Below are 12,126 nucleotides of genomic sequence, written 5' to 3' on the forward strand. Positions count from 1 at the left end.
AGAAAACATAACCAGATGGAAACAGATGATCTGCTGTGGTGAACCCAATGGGAATTAGCCAAAAGAAGAAGAATGGCGCTGGGTCTAGAAATGACGACTGCGTTGGTCGATGATAGCAATGACAAATGCGCTACTTGTTTGCACCGCCTAGCACCGGGCGAAAGATAAGGCCCAATGTCTCAATGGTTGTTGTACAGATAGGCTGGATAATCTGCATAAAGTGTTGCCACTGCCCTCTAGCGGAGGAATTGGTTAATGCTCTATAGACGTAAAGTACATAAGGGAGTATGTGGGCAAATATCGAGAGCCCCCGCCCGTCTCCGTCTATGAACTTTATGAGAGTTTATTTAGGCCAGGAATGGGATGAACACTTAAGTGTCTGCACTCATCTATGAATAAGCGGGGACTGTAATGATGTAGCCAAATTGCTCAGTCCAGTAAGCCACTAATAATGCTAACTAATTGTCCAGTCAACCAAACCACGCACTTTTGAGTCCTAACATTTTGACATTTGTTATAATGTCAATGAGCAGCTAGAAACCACAAATACTATGGGTGATTTTATTACATTATGTGTTCAAATGCAGAATGGTTGCTAAGTGAAAAGTAGCAAGTAGGCTGGTTCTTACTTCAACAAGACAAAAATCAAGTCCTCGGTTTAAATGACAACAAAGATCTGACCCCCCAAACACACACACACACACACATTTGAAATATTTATTCATGTCCACATAAACAGAAGTACAAGAATGTACACACACACACACACACACACACACACACACACACACACACACACACACACACACACACACACACACACACACACACACACACAAATAGGCCATATGCCATCACCTCATCTAATCTTTTAAAAGTGATCTGAAAGACTATTTAATGTCCTCAGTTGTCTGTCCCAGACACGACTAATGTAAAATTGAGTTTAATAAAAGCCCAAAGAGTAATGCTGCAAGGCAATTTAAAAATGAAGTGTGACTTTCTGCAATTCCAACCAAATGCTTGATTGATGAAATAATCATTTAAAAATAGCCTCAAGTGTGCTGCGCTCACTAATTACATTTCATCATGTCCAGGGCCATTAAGGGAGTAGTACATTGATAAGTGAGGAGCAGTTATATGGGTTTTGGCAGCAGGAGAGAGAAATCCATGTCTTAAATGCTGTCACATATAGCGCCCAAAATGGCAACAGGCAAACTCTTGATGAGAGGACTGAATTAAGTAACATGAAAGCCGTTGAAAGTCCCTATTAAATAGTCTGAAAATTGAAAGCAAAGAGCTAAAAGCTAGCTGTCCCTGATACCTGCTTTTCTGGGAGGGAAGGAAAGGAATTGCTGCATCTTAAAGTCAAGGTTTGTCTGACTGTTGTGTAAAAAGTAGGTCAACTTCTTGGGATAGAATAACTCAACTAAACTCACTGCACCATGGCAATGGTCTTGGTGAACAGTGTCTTTGCGGAAAAAAATAATATTAAGAGAAAAGCACCAAAATACTTGAGCTATTTTAGATACAAAATCTTTACCCCTTTGCCAAACTCAAAATAATTTAACATCTTCCAACTTCCAACACACACAACTGAAACTTATTTGGTGAACTAAATTACTGAATAATTTGTGCATGCACTTTGAGAGAGGGATTCTTTTTTGCACAGGCAGCAAAAGACAGCGCCATGACAGCATCATGCCACAACAGTTGTCAGGAATGATTTATAGCAGCTGGAGTGTTTTTTTTTGGTTATCAAATCACACAATCTGACTATTGGATATAACACCTGTGTGGTATATTAACCATACCATGGCTATGAAGTCTATTGTCTTTAAACACATCTATGGCCCTGTCCATACGTACACAGGTGTTTTTCTTTTAGAAATATAGCCTTTTCTATGTGGTTTGGGGGTTTCATCCACATGTTTTTGGCCCTGGCAAACTCCTTCCACAGCGAAGATTATAAAAATTGCAGTTTTTGCATTGATGTGTGAACAAGAAAAACAGAGGTTATTTTTTGTAGTATGTGCCGCAGTTTTTTGCTTGATGTCATCTCCTTTCGCCGTTAAACCCATCGTTTACATCTTGCTTCCATAATAGCGGCGGTGGACAAAACAGCGCTGATTAATACTGTAACAGGACTGTTTACATGTTTATATACATAAATGCACAGGTACTGAGGAACAGACGGCACCGGTTTTATTCTGGTAGTTGCCGTAACAAGGCTAGGTAAAGAAGGAGAGAGAGAACGTTATAGGTACTGATGGGCAAACTGGAGCCGTGATGGAATGCATTGGAATGCCTGGTGGAGTCGACCAGTGTATGAAACATTATGAATAATTGCAAACTTTGTCAAACTAGAGGATTGGCATCAGGGCCATTCTTGTCACAGTCAGCATGACACAAGCCATATTTAGGTGTAGCTGCAGTGGGAACTCTATATATGATTATGCCTGAGTCATAGTGAACTCTATATATGGTTATGTCTGAGTCCTATTGACAGGGGCCCCCAAGGGCCGCAGTGGTCCACAGACTGACCAACCAACCGCATTAGGCAATGAGCAGAATTGTATCATTTTATTGAGGCATCTAAAAAGCTGCCTGTCATCATGAGACTGTAGTTGTTGACAGGCTGTCAATAAACGGTCTCATGAAGAAGCTGTTTTAATGTAGACAGAGATTTGTTCATAAACGTGCTTGTGTACATTCGAATATTTCTTTTAACGAAGAGGAAAAACTCTGTTTTTACGTGTGGACATAGCGTATATATCTCTCCAATGTGGCTAAAAAACTACCAAACAGAACAAAAACGTTCTGTATTTTGTGGTGAAATCAGAACATTAAGTCAGGGTACTAGATCTTAAGATAAGGTTATGTTGAAGGTGCCTAGAAGTACTAAGCTGGGAGATACAGCCTTCAGTGCGTATGCGCCATAGTATATAACAAATGTTAGATGTCCTTGCTTCTTTTGGCATTTTTTAAAGATGTTTAGCTGACAGACCTTATACTGGAAGAAGGTATATGCACATGCTTGGTGTAATATTTGGTTTTAATATTTTTTTGTACCTTATTGTCTATGTCATGTCTGTTAAATATTTGTTGTAAATGTCCTTTTGTACACAGGGCGCCATTGAAAAAGAGACCCTGCCTCAATGGATTTCACCACTATTTCACAAGCCTTGCGCTCCACAAAGTCAGCCAACTTCAACTTTATCATCATCATCTTCAAATGATATCAGGTCAGTCTATCCTGTACATCCATTGTCCCATGAATGACAAGGTACAATTGCACCTTCCGAAAGGGCCACTGCCCCCTCCTTGCAAGGCCAAACATCTAACCAGAGAGCTCTACCCCCCTCTCCTAAATTGCAATAAAGCATTGCAACGGTTCAAATGCACTCTCTGAGCAGCTTTTACTAAACCAAAATCATTGAAAATGCAATAAAAAAAACTGTACCAATAGTCCTATTGAACACTTTTATGGAAATTGGCAGGGAAGATAAGCGCCCAATAATGAGTCATTCTTGGGTTGATAAATCAGCCTACTGTCTATTGTCAGAGAGTAGCCTAACTTACAGCAAAGAGAAGTCAGAGCAGCATCTTCCAAGAGATTATGGGTGCATCAGTTCACATAAATCACAGCTCAGTACAATTTGGTGGTGTCATGTGTTTTTGACATGGCAAGAAAAAAAAAATGCCTTCCATTTATACTACATTTATATTTATAAATGTACTTTCTGTTTATAGATAAGTTATTACATTCAATTACTTAACATGATTACCCTTGACTCTGAAAACATGCTTTTCGTCCAACAGTCGATTTTCTTTAACTTTTCTCTATTTTTTGCTCCTTTTATAATTTCAGAAATGAACAAACGAAGTACTAGTCTATAACCTGTTTGGACAGGTTATAGACTAGTACTTTTGTTTTTTCATTTCTGATGATTCAACAAATTGATCGTATTGCCTTGTGATACAGATACCATGCGTTTAATAAATGTTACACAATTTTTTTTTTCTGTTCCTCGACGGACTCGAAACATTAAGTGTTTCCAAACCGCTGAATTGCTTTTACCTTTCTTGTTGACCAAAGGCTCTCTTTCCGTCATCTTGGCTCGACTTGGACTAGACATGCCACTAACTGAAAGAGAGTTTGGGCTATCAGGGAGGGGTGACAAAGTGCACCGTTGTGAAGGAAAGGTGTGTTCTGGATTTATGACACAAAACACAACGAAAGCATCATTGTGAAACTGAATGCCACACAATAATAATTTCATGAACGTTTTAAATTATGTTTAGGGCTTTTTAGAGAAGCCTTAAAGGTAGGGATAGTGATATTTTTTGGTTAAAACAAAAAGTATTTTGTTAAAAAGGTTAAAGCACTATATTCTGATAGTAATCATTGCTATAGAGTGTTTGTTCAGTAACAGGAGTCTCCCCGTCTCTCCAGCTCTTTAATAAACAGAAAATACATTTTCCGGTAGGTGTCAAAATATCAGCCAATCAGGAGAAAGTACCCATTTTTAAGCTTAATTTTTTATAGTGTTCCAGTTCCAGCATCTGTGTCACTTTAGATTTATTTTGCTATTCAAAAATAGCAGATATATAAGCTCATAGCACGGCACCAAGTGCTGCGCTATGAGCTTGTAGATCTGCTATTATTTTAAAGAAATCGTTAAAATGTGTGCAAATCTTTGAATATATATATATATATATATACATTTTTAACTCAAATCTTTGCTTCTGGGGGTCCCTGGAACAAAATATTTTGAGGTGGGTGGGGTCCGCGGACAAATACATATCATTTATAGTTGTCATGTTCCAGACCCCCAGTCTGTAACATGAAAAAAAGGTTGGGAACCACTGATATTATAGCAACATTTAGAAGACATTTGTAGAATCCTCAGAAGCAAAGACTTGAGTTAAAATGTTCGTTTTATAAAACATATACATTCAAAGAGTTGCACAAAGGATTTGCACAAAAAATAGCAGATCTACAAGCTCGTAGTGTGGCACTCGGTGCCGCGCTGTGAGCTTGTAGATCTGCTATTTTTGAATATCCCAAAGTATAAAATAATGGGCATAGCTAAAAAGTCTAAAATGACACAGTATGCGTTCCCAGATTGAATGGTTTAAGTCAATAGTCCGATATCTGTGGCAATAAACAACATCCCCATCACTGCAGTGGTCTCCTTGGCCCTACCTGAATCAGCAGAATAAGGTAGCCCTGAGGGCTGCCGAGTCCTTTTCATACGCTTTCATATTCCTGCCCACTTGTTTTCACCTATTTGTACTGAATGACACACTGGGGGGGATGTTGATGAAAAAGTTAAAATCACATTTATATACCCTATCTTTGTTGAACAGACATCACACTACAACCGTTTTATTCATGACTTATTGGCTATCACACTCATAATATATAGGTCAACTATGAGTGCTCATATCGAGAATGAAGAAGGTTAAAAGCATTTCTGCCTCTGGCTTTCCTTGCTACTACCTTTACCCTGCATACTACCTTTAACGCATCTGTGTCATTTTAAGATTTCTTTGGATATTCAAAAGTAGCAGATATACAACCTCATATGGCACCGAGTGAAGTTTTGTGCAAATCTTTGAATATATGTATTTTTAAAGCGAACATTTGTAACTCAAATCTTTGCTTCTGGGGGTCCCTGGAACAAAACATTTTGAGATGGTGGGGTCCACGGTCAAATACATATCTAAAAATGTTTTCTAAATCCTAACGGTATGTTGCTATATCAGTGGTGCTCCAACTTTTCCATGTGAAGTACCCCCGAAATTATATGTATTTGGCCGTGGACCCCCATCTGAAAATATGTTGTTCCAGGGACCCCGAGAAGCACAGATCGGAGTTAAAAATGTTCGCTTTAAAACATATATATATATATATGTATATATATATTCAAAGATTTGCACAAATTGCCCACGTTTTTTTTTTTTTTAAATAGCAGATCTACAAGCTCATAGCGTGGCACTTGAGCTTGTATATCTGCTATTTTTGAATAGCCAAAGAAATCTTAAAATGACACAGATGGGTTACCGGTCTTAATGGATTAACTATTATTTAGCTCTGGTGCAGCTGCTAGTTTGTTCTGCATGCTGCAGTGAAATGAGTTGAGTTGTCTTTCTCAGAGTAGAAAGGGGCTGTCTGGTTTGCTTTCTTTCAATGTTGCCTCGTGAGTAATCGCAGCCATGTCAATTTTGGAATTGGAAACGTGAACACTGACTTAACATATTCAAAATGCATAATGCTACCCTTCTGCTGAAGCAACTCCCTCACACCCTGGCGATGGCTCCTGCTTAAACATAGGTCTCAGTCAAGATGATCTAATAAAGTCTTTTTAACTTTTGAAACACCAGCACTGTGAGTGCCTTGGACTTTTCCTCTTAGTACACAGTTGAAATAGCTTGCTTGCAGTTACGGATGCTCTAGTAAATGGTCCAATACAAATACATACAATATTTTGCACCAAGGCATTGCTCACGCTCACAGCTGAGGTAGATATCCCTTCCAGTAAACAAGCACCATCAGTAAAAACTGTTCACTGCATTTTTCTTTTGTCAGTTTGAACAGCATACTCTTCACTCTGATATTAAGCACAACACACAACCCATACACAAATGCACAGTAGCAATCCAACAGAAGACTACCAGTGGTATAAAAAGAAAAAGGAGTTTCCAGAAATGGATGAATTAATTGCTTTAATAGATTAACCAGTTTGGAAAATATAGGTGTGCTTCATGCTAATTGTTCATACATTTTCAAGGGACATCATTAATGTTGTATAGTTTTTTATCTCTTCTTATGATTAAAAGAAAAGTTTACTAAAATGTATGGTCTGCATTTATAGGCGGTGCGTATTATCTTCCATAGTACCATTAAATCAAGGCAAGACTGTCTTCCACCTTTCCTTCCTTCCTTTTCTCATTTATAAAGAAAATCATCTCCAACATTTTGGTCACCCACGGAAAGATATGCGTAAAGTAGTATGCATACACATTACACAGAGCCTCTACCTTCTAAAAGCAAGCGAAGGAGTTCCTGTAACCTCTGACACTTTCTCACAGATACACAGCCACAGATACTTAGGAGTTTCCCCCTGTGTTGCTTAAAAGCTGTCCGTGGTGCTACATCCAGGCTCTTTTCATCTCAAACTTCAGGCAGCACTCATACAGAGAGGTAGGAAAGGTGTGTGCGTGTGTGCGCGCGTGTGTGTGTTCATATCTAATTCAGCACTTGAAGAGAGTAGCTGGGTAGTTAGAGGCTGAAGTGAATGCTTTTAGATGGCCGGGAGGATTTACCTGTACTCTGGAGTGTCCGGGAATCTCTTCGTATTGGCAACGCGCTGTGGCGTCGTCTCCATTAGTAACTTCTGTGTGAGCCTGTTGCTAGGCGTCGGATCGCACTCGGGCAGTTCCTCCAGCTCTTGGTCGCACTTCCACTCCTCATCCTCATTTAATGTCGGTAGATACCCCGACAGAACCTTTCCATTCCCAGAAACAGAACTCTGATCACTGTACAACTTAGGGCTCTCTCCGCCTGTCCTGGTGTATTCCAAATATATGTCAGACTTGAGAAATAAAGGGTAGGTGTTCTCCTCCATCATAGTCTGAATCTCAGTCTGAGCCTGGTCAAACATGGCCGGATCAATGTGTAGCTTCATCACACAGTCTTTAATGAAGCACTTTGTGGGTGGCTTGATCTGTCTGGAGACAATTCCATTGTTGTCCAAGATGTATTTCTTATAAATTGCTTTTGCCAGTTTCAACTTCTTCTCCTCATTACCCTCATTGGCCTCGAGTTTGCGGAAGCCGCTGCATGCAAACCAGAAGTCTAACATGTCTGCACACTCCTCTTGCTTGAGGAACGTCCTAAACAGATGGATGCCATCCTGATCATCCAGAAGTGAGTGCAGAGATTCTGCCCACTTCAAGTAGGGTGGTGTAGGGGAAGCACTACCCTCTGGCTCATAGCCCAGGTCCAAGTCAGGCCGCCTGGGCGTAGCAACAGAGGCCTCACATTTGAGGCTCTCGTTCTTTGAGGAATAGACGCCGTTGCCGTACTGGCGCCCATCGCTGCACACCAACACACCTTCTTCCCCAGGGACTGGGGGTCTGGGGGCATCCTCAGTAAAGCTGCCTCCCAGGTCCACTAGGTAGCCCCCTTTGTCGCTTACGCTCATAGTCACAGCGTCCATACGCCACGTCCCCGTGGAGCCCACACCGCACAACAATTAGATCCAGACCTCTACTTATGCCACTGCGAAAAAATGTCTCCTGCAAGGGGGAAAAATACATAATGAGATGCAGCTTCGTTAAGTCATCCAAATGCAGCCCAACTCTTAGCTTGTTTTCAATGTACCTACATACAGGGTTACGATAATATTGTCATAAACCATGTTAAAAGTGGAGTAATACTACCTGATATTGTGAATTAACTGGTTACTACAAGACAGCAGTAACACATGCGACTTTGTAAATGTAAGCTACACAATTCTGGAGAGCTAACAAGCAACAAGCTGCTAGAAAATACATCCCAGGAGCAACATTCACCTGCATCACAATACATCTGATGTGTAATAAATGTGTAATTAGGCTGAACCTTATTATGCTAGCTTTGGTCCAAATTAATTACACATACAAGCATATCATAACATCCCCCCAGGCCCCACCCCATTAATCCATGTCACACAGCAGTGATAAAGTTATATTAGTCTAGATAAATAAAATCAGTCATCCTTCACCTCCTGTTAGCTGTCTGACATGGTCAATATTGCACCTACTGTAGTCCCCATTGTGTATTGGCATTGGGCTCTCTCACTGAATTAAGGCAAAAGAATGACCTTTAACCCCAACTCCACACTGAACATATGAAAACTTCCTTTGGTGAGCACATACGGCACACATTTGACAGGTGCATTGCGATTGGTGCTGGGTAATTAATCACACCTGTTAATTGTGTGCCCCTTGTGCTCACCAAAGGAAGTTTTCGTATGTTCTGTTCAGTCCTGCAATCATTTCGGGCCCGTCAGGTACTTTCAAATGGATATGAAACTAGATGACAATAGCTGACCCCAAGTCGCAGCAATTGATTACCGCTGCGATAACTCACCGACACAGGAGGGCATAGTTGTGATCTATGGCTGTGTATACAGCATAGATGAAATGTATGTAATATCACAGCCATTCTAGGGTGGTCTACAAGCTCATGATGAGATCCCTGTCAGACATTTAAAAATAAATAAATACAAAAAGTAGGTACAATATATGACATACTTGTATGCAAAATAAATTCTGGTTTATCGCAAGTTTTGAAGGACAATCTGTTCTTGTCATATAACAGAATTGGCATGTTTTGCTTTATTGTAACAGGACAGTGAGGGAAAAGGCGGGTGACCTTCAAATTCAATAAAGCTTCGGTCCTCGACCCAAACACTGAACTAGGGCTATTGTAATAATTGATGCTGTTGCTAACTATTACACTATTGGGACCCCTACATCAATCACTCTGCTAAACAACAACAATGTATAATTTGGGGGTTAAAATTGTAGCCTATTGTTAATCATGATTTTTTCCTTTACATTTTGGAATTATTCGCAACTGTGCGCCAATGTTGAAATCATTTCAAGTTTAAAGTCACTTCCCATTTAGGCCACGCCCACTTACGCTATCGTCCAATACAAGTACATATTTCTTAACTAAATTAAACCTATTATTAATACCGCTACCTTTGCCCAACAATAACGCACGCAACGGACACATACATACATGCCACCGTATTTCACAGTTGAGAGTTCTGAGAATCTGTTTGCCCTTGAATTGGACCGTTTTGATCCCCTCCCTTCTCCCCATTTCCAGACCCCCCCCCCCCTGCAGCAGTCAAAATGCTATGGGATAATCCCTCTGGTTGAGATAGCACTAGCTTACACTGCATGGATTTCCTATTAATTCAACATTCTTTGCACGGCTAAAATGTAGTAACTGCACTGACCAGCACGAATATGTGAAACCCTGTCCGAAATCACTAACCAAATTGCAGCCTTCCTTGGCTTGAAGTATAACTGAAAATGACACTATAAACTGCATGGGGACAACAGAGATCCATGCATGCCCTCGGACTGTATCTAATGCTGTATCTATTGTTTATTGTACATGATTAATGGTTGTGTTTCGCTGGCGACCTGTGTATGACTGTGTGAGTAGGCTGTAAGTACAGCCGTAGTGTCTCCTTTGAAGTGAGCCTCACATCACATTCATGTCTTGGCCTCTCCAGCAGTGTTGCCAGCTTTAGCGACAGAAACAAGCAACCAGGTCTATGAAAACAAGGCCAAAAGAAGCAACTAGGGCTACAGGAGCCATTTGAAAATAGCCTATCTACAAGCTCACTAAAGCTTGTAGATCTACTATTTTCAAAAAGACCTTGAAGAAGATGTGAACATTTTTTGAATATGTTCGGAACATTTTAACACAAGTCTTGTATGTATGGAGGTCCACTCCCTGGCTGGCACAACATGTTTTCAGATGGGGGGTCTGCAGAGTGCGGACAAATGCATATTCATTTGGAGTCCACTGGTTTAGACAATATAACACAGCAAGCCCAAAATAAGCAACTACACTTCAGAAACAAGCCCAAAAAACCGCAACCAACAACAATACCGGTATTTACAAGCACCCTTAGTAGAAAAAGAAGCCCAAAGTCGCTTATAATAAGCGGACATGGCAACACTGTCTCCAGAATGAGCAGCACAGCGGCGGTACGGTACGGGTGGGGGAGGGGAGCCAGAAACAAACTCCGTACGTACACACACACACACACACACACACACACACACACACACACACACACACACACACACACACACAGCCAGGCCCTTCAGCAGCCGACCGACAAGTGCACAACTTTGAAACACTATTCCCTAATCGTTTCCCTATTATCCGCGCATATATGGCCGTTGAACTAAATGAACAACTTAACACCACACACATTTTCCCGTCCGTTACAATACAAGGCGCAGGGAGGGAGAAAGATCACACTCCGATTTCAGATTTGACTTACATACATACAGCAAAAAACGATGGCACATATCTCCTCCGACTACCGCAATCCCAATCCCTGAGCTCTGGGAAGGAGGAAAAAAGTGATCTATACTTCACCTGTGAAAATCTTCTCGCCGCTTTCGGGTGCATCGGGAATACGAACCGACACGGGTCACTATGAATGGTGTCATAGATGCGATTTGCACAGAGTTTAAAAATAACAAAGAAAACACTGGTCCGCTCTCCACCTTTCCATGGCTGTCTCTCACTGTCTGTGTTGTAGCAGAGGCTACAGAGCGGACGATGCACAACAGCGCCTCGCGTGTTCACAACACACATTGCCCACAGTCTTTGAAAGAAGGAAAGGAAGGAAAATATCCGAATAGCAAAAACGCTCGCCCCAAAACACAGTCGCCCCGGGGCAAATCCGGCGGCCTCGGAACGGTCCCCACCTGGTATTCGTATTAAACGTAACCTCAGTAAACTATGCCTAGAAATCTAACCTTATTCCTAAACGTAACCTCAGTAAAATGGTGCCAAAACCTAACCTTATTCCTAAACATAAGCTCAGTATAACTTTGCCTAACCCTAACTTATTTTCCTCAGTAAAAATACGAGCGGTCCGCGAAAAAAAAAAAATGGGGGCGAGAGTGTTTTCGGGCGAATCTTCCTGTCACCAAATATCCTTGTACTTATTTTTCTGATTTATGGGGTTGAGAAACGCACACAGGTAACGGTAGTGGTCCGCCAAATGAATGTGTATAAGCGCAATGGCTCTGACGCTGTTACCCAATTTAGCCCCGTGTCCTCATCGTGTGATTACAGTGGGAAATAGTTTCACGCGTCCCTCAGGCCGGGTTGAGAGCAAACGGCGTGACATTGAATCATACAGCAATGCATTGAATGCTTTTGTCAGGAACACAATGGGCTACACATTGTGTTATAAACGATGTCCCAGTGTAATGACTATGGTTGCTGTGCATAAACGGTCGATCATGTGGTAAATGAGTAATTATGTATGTATAATTTGTTGTGGATCTATTCTAAATTGGCTTTTGTGG

At 41.0% G+C, this 12,126-nt stretch overlaps 1 protein-coding gene across 3 annotated transcripts in view; it reads right to left on the bottom strand.

Annotated features, from left to right (window-relative positions):
• axin1 (axin 1) overlaps positions 1 to 11,323 on the bottom strand; it is a 29,720-nt gene extending 18,397 nt beyond the window's left edge. For all 3 annotated transcript variants that reach the window (XM_084071940.1, XM_084071941.1, XM_084071939.1), the window contains exons 1-2: positions 11,183 to 11,323; positions 7,330 to 8,304 (exon numbers count right to left, since the gene is read on the bottom strand). In XM_084071940.1, the coding sequence (XP_083928066.1) occupies positions 7,330 to 8,225 (896 nt within the window). In that variant the 5' untranslated portion in view covers positions 8,226 to 8,304; positions 11,183 to 11,323. The remainder of the gene's footprint in view (positions 1 to 7,329; positions 8,305 to 11,182) is intronic.
• Between the last annotated feature and the right edge of the window lie 803 nt (positions 11,324 to 12,126).

This window comes from Gymnoscopelus microlampas (assembly GCF_963454915.1).
Source record: "Gymnoscopelus microlampas genome assembly, chromosome: 11".
Lineage (NCBI taxonomy): Eukaryota > Metazoa > Chordata > Actinopteri > Myctophiformes > Myctophidae > Gymnoscopelus > Gymnoscopelus microlampas.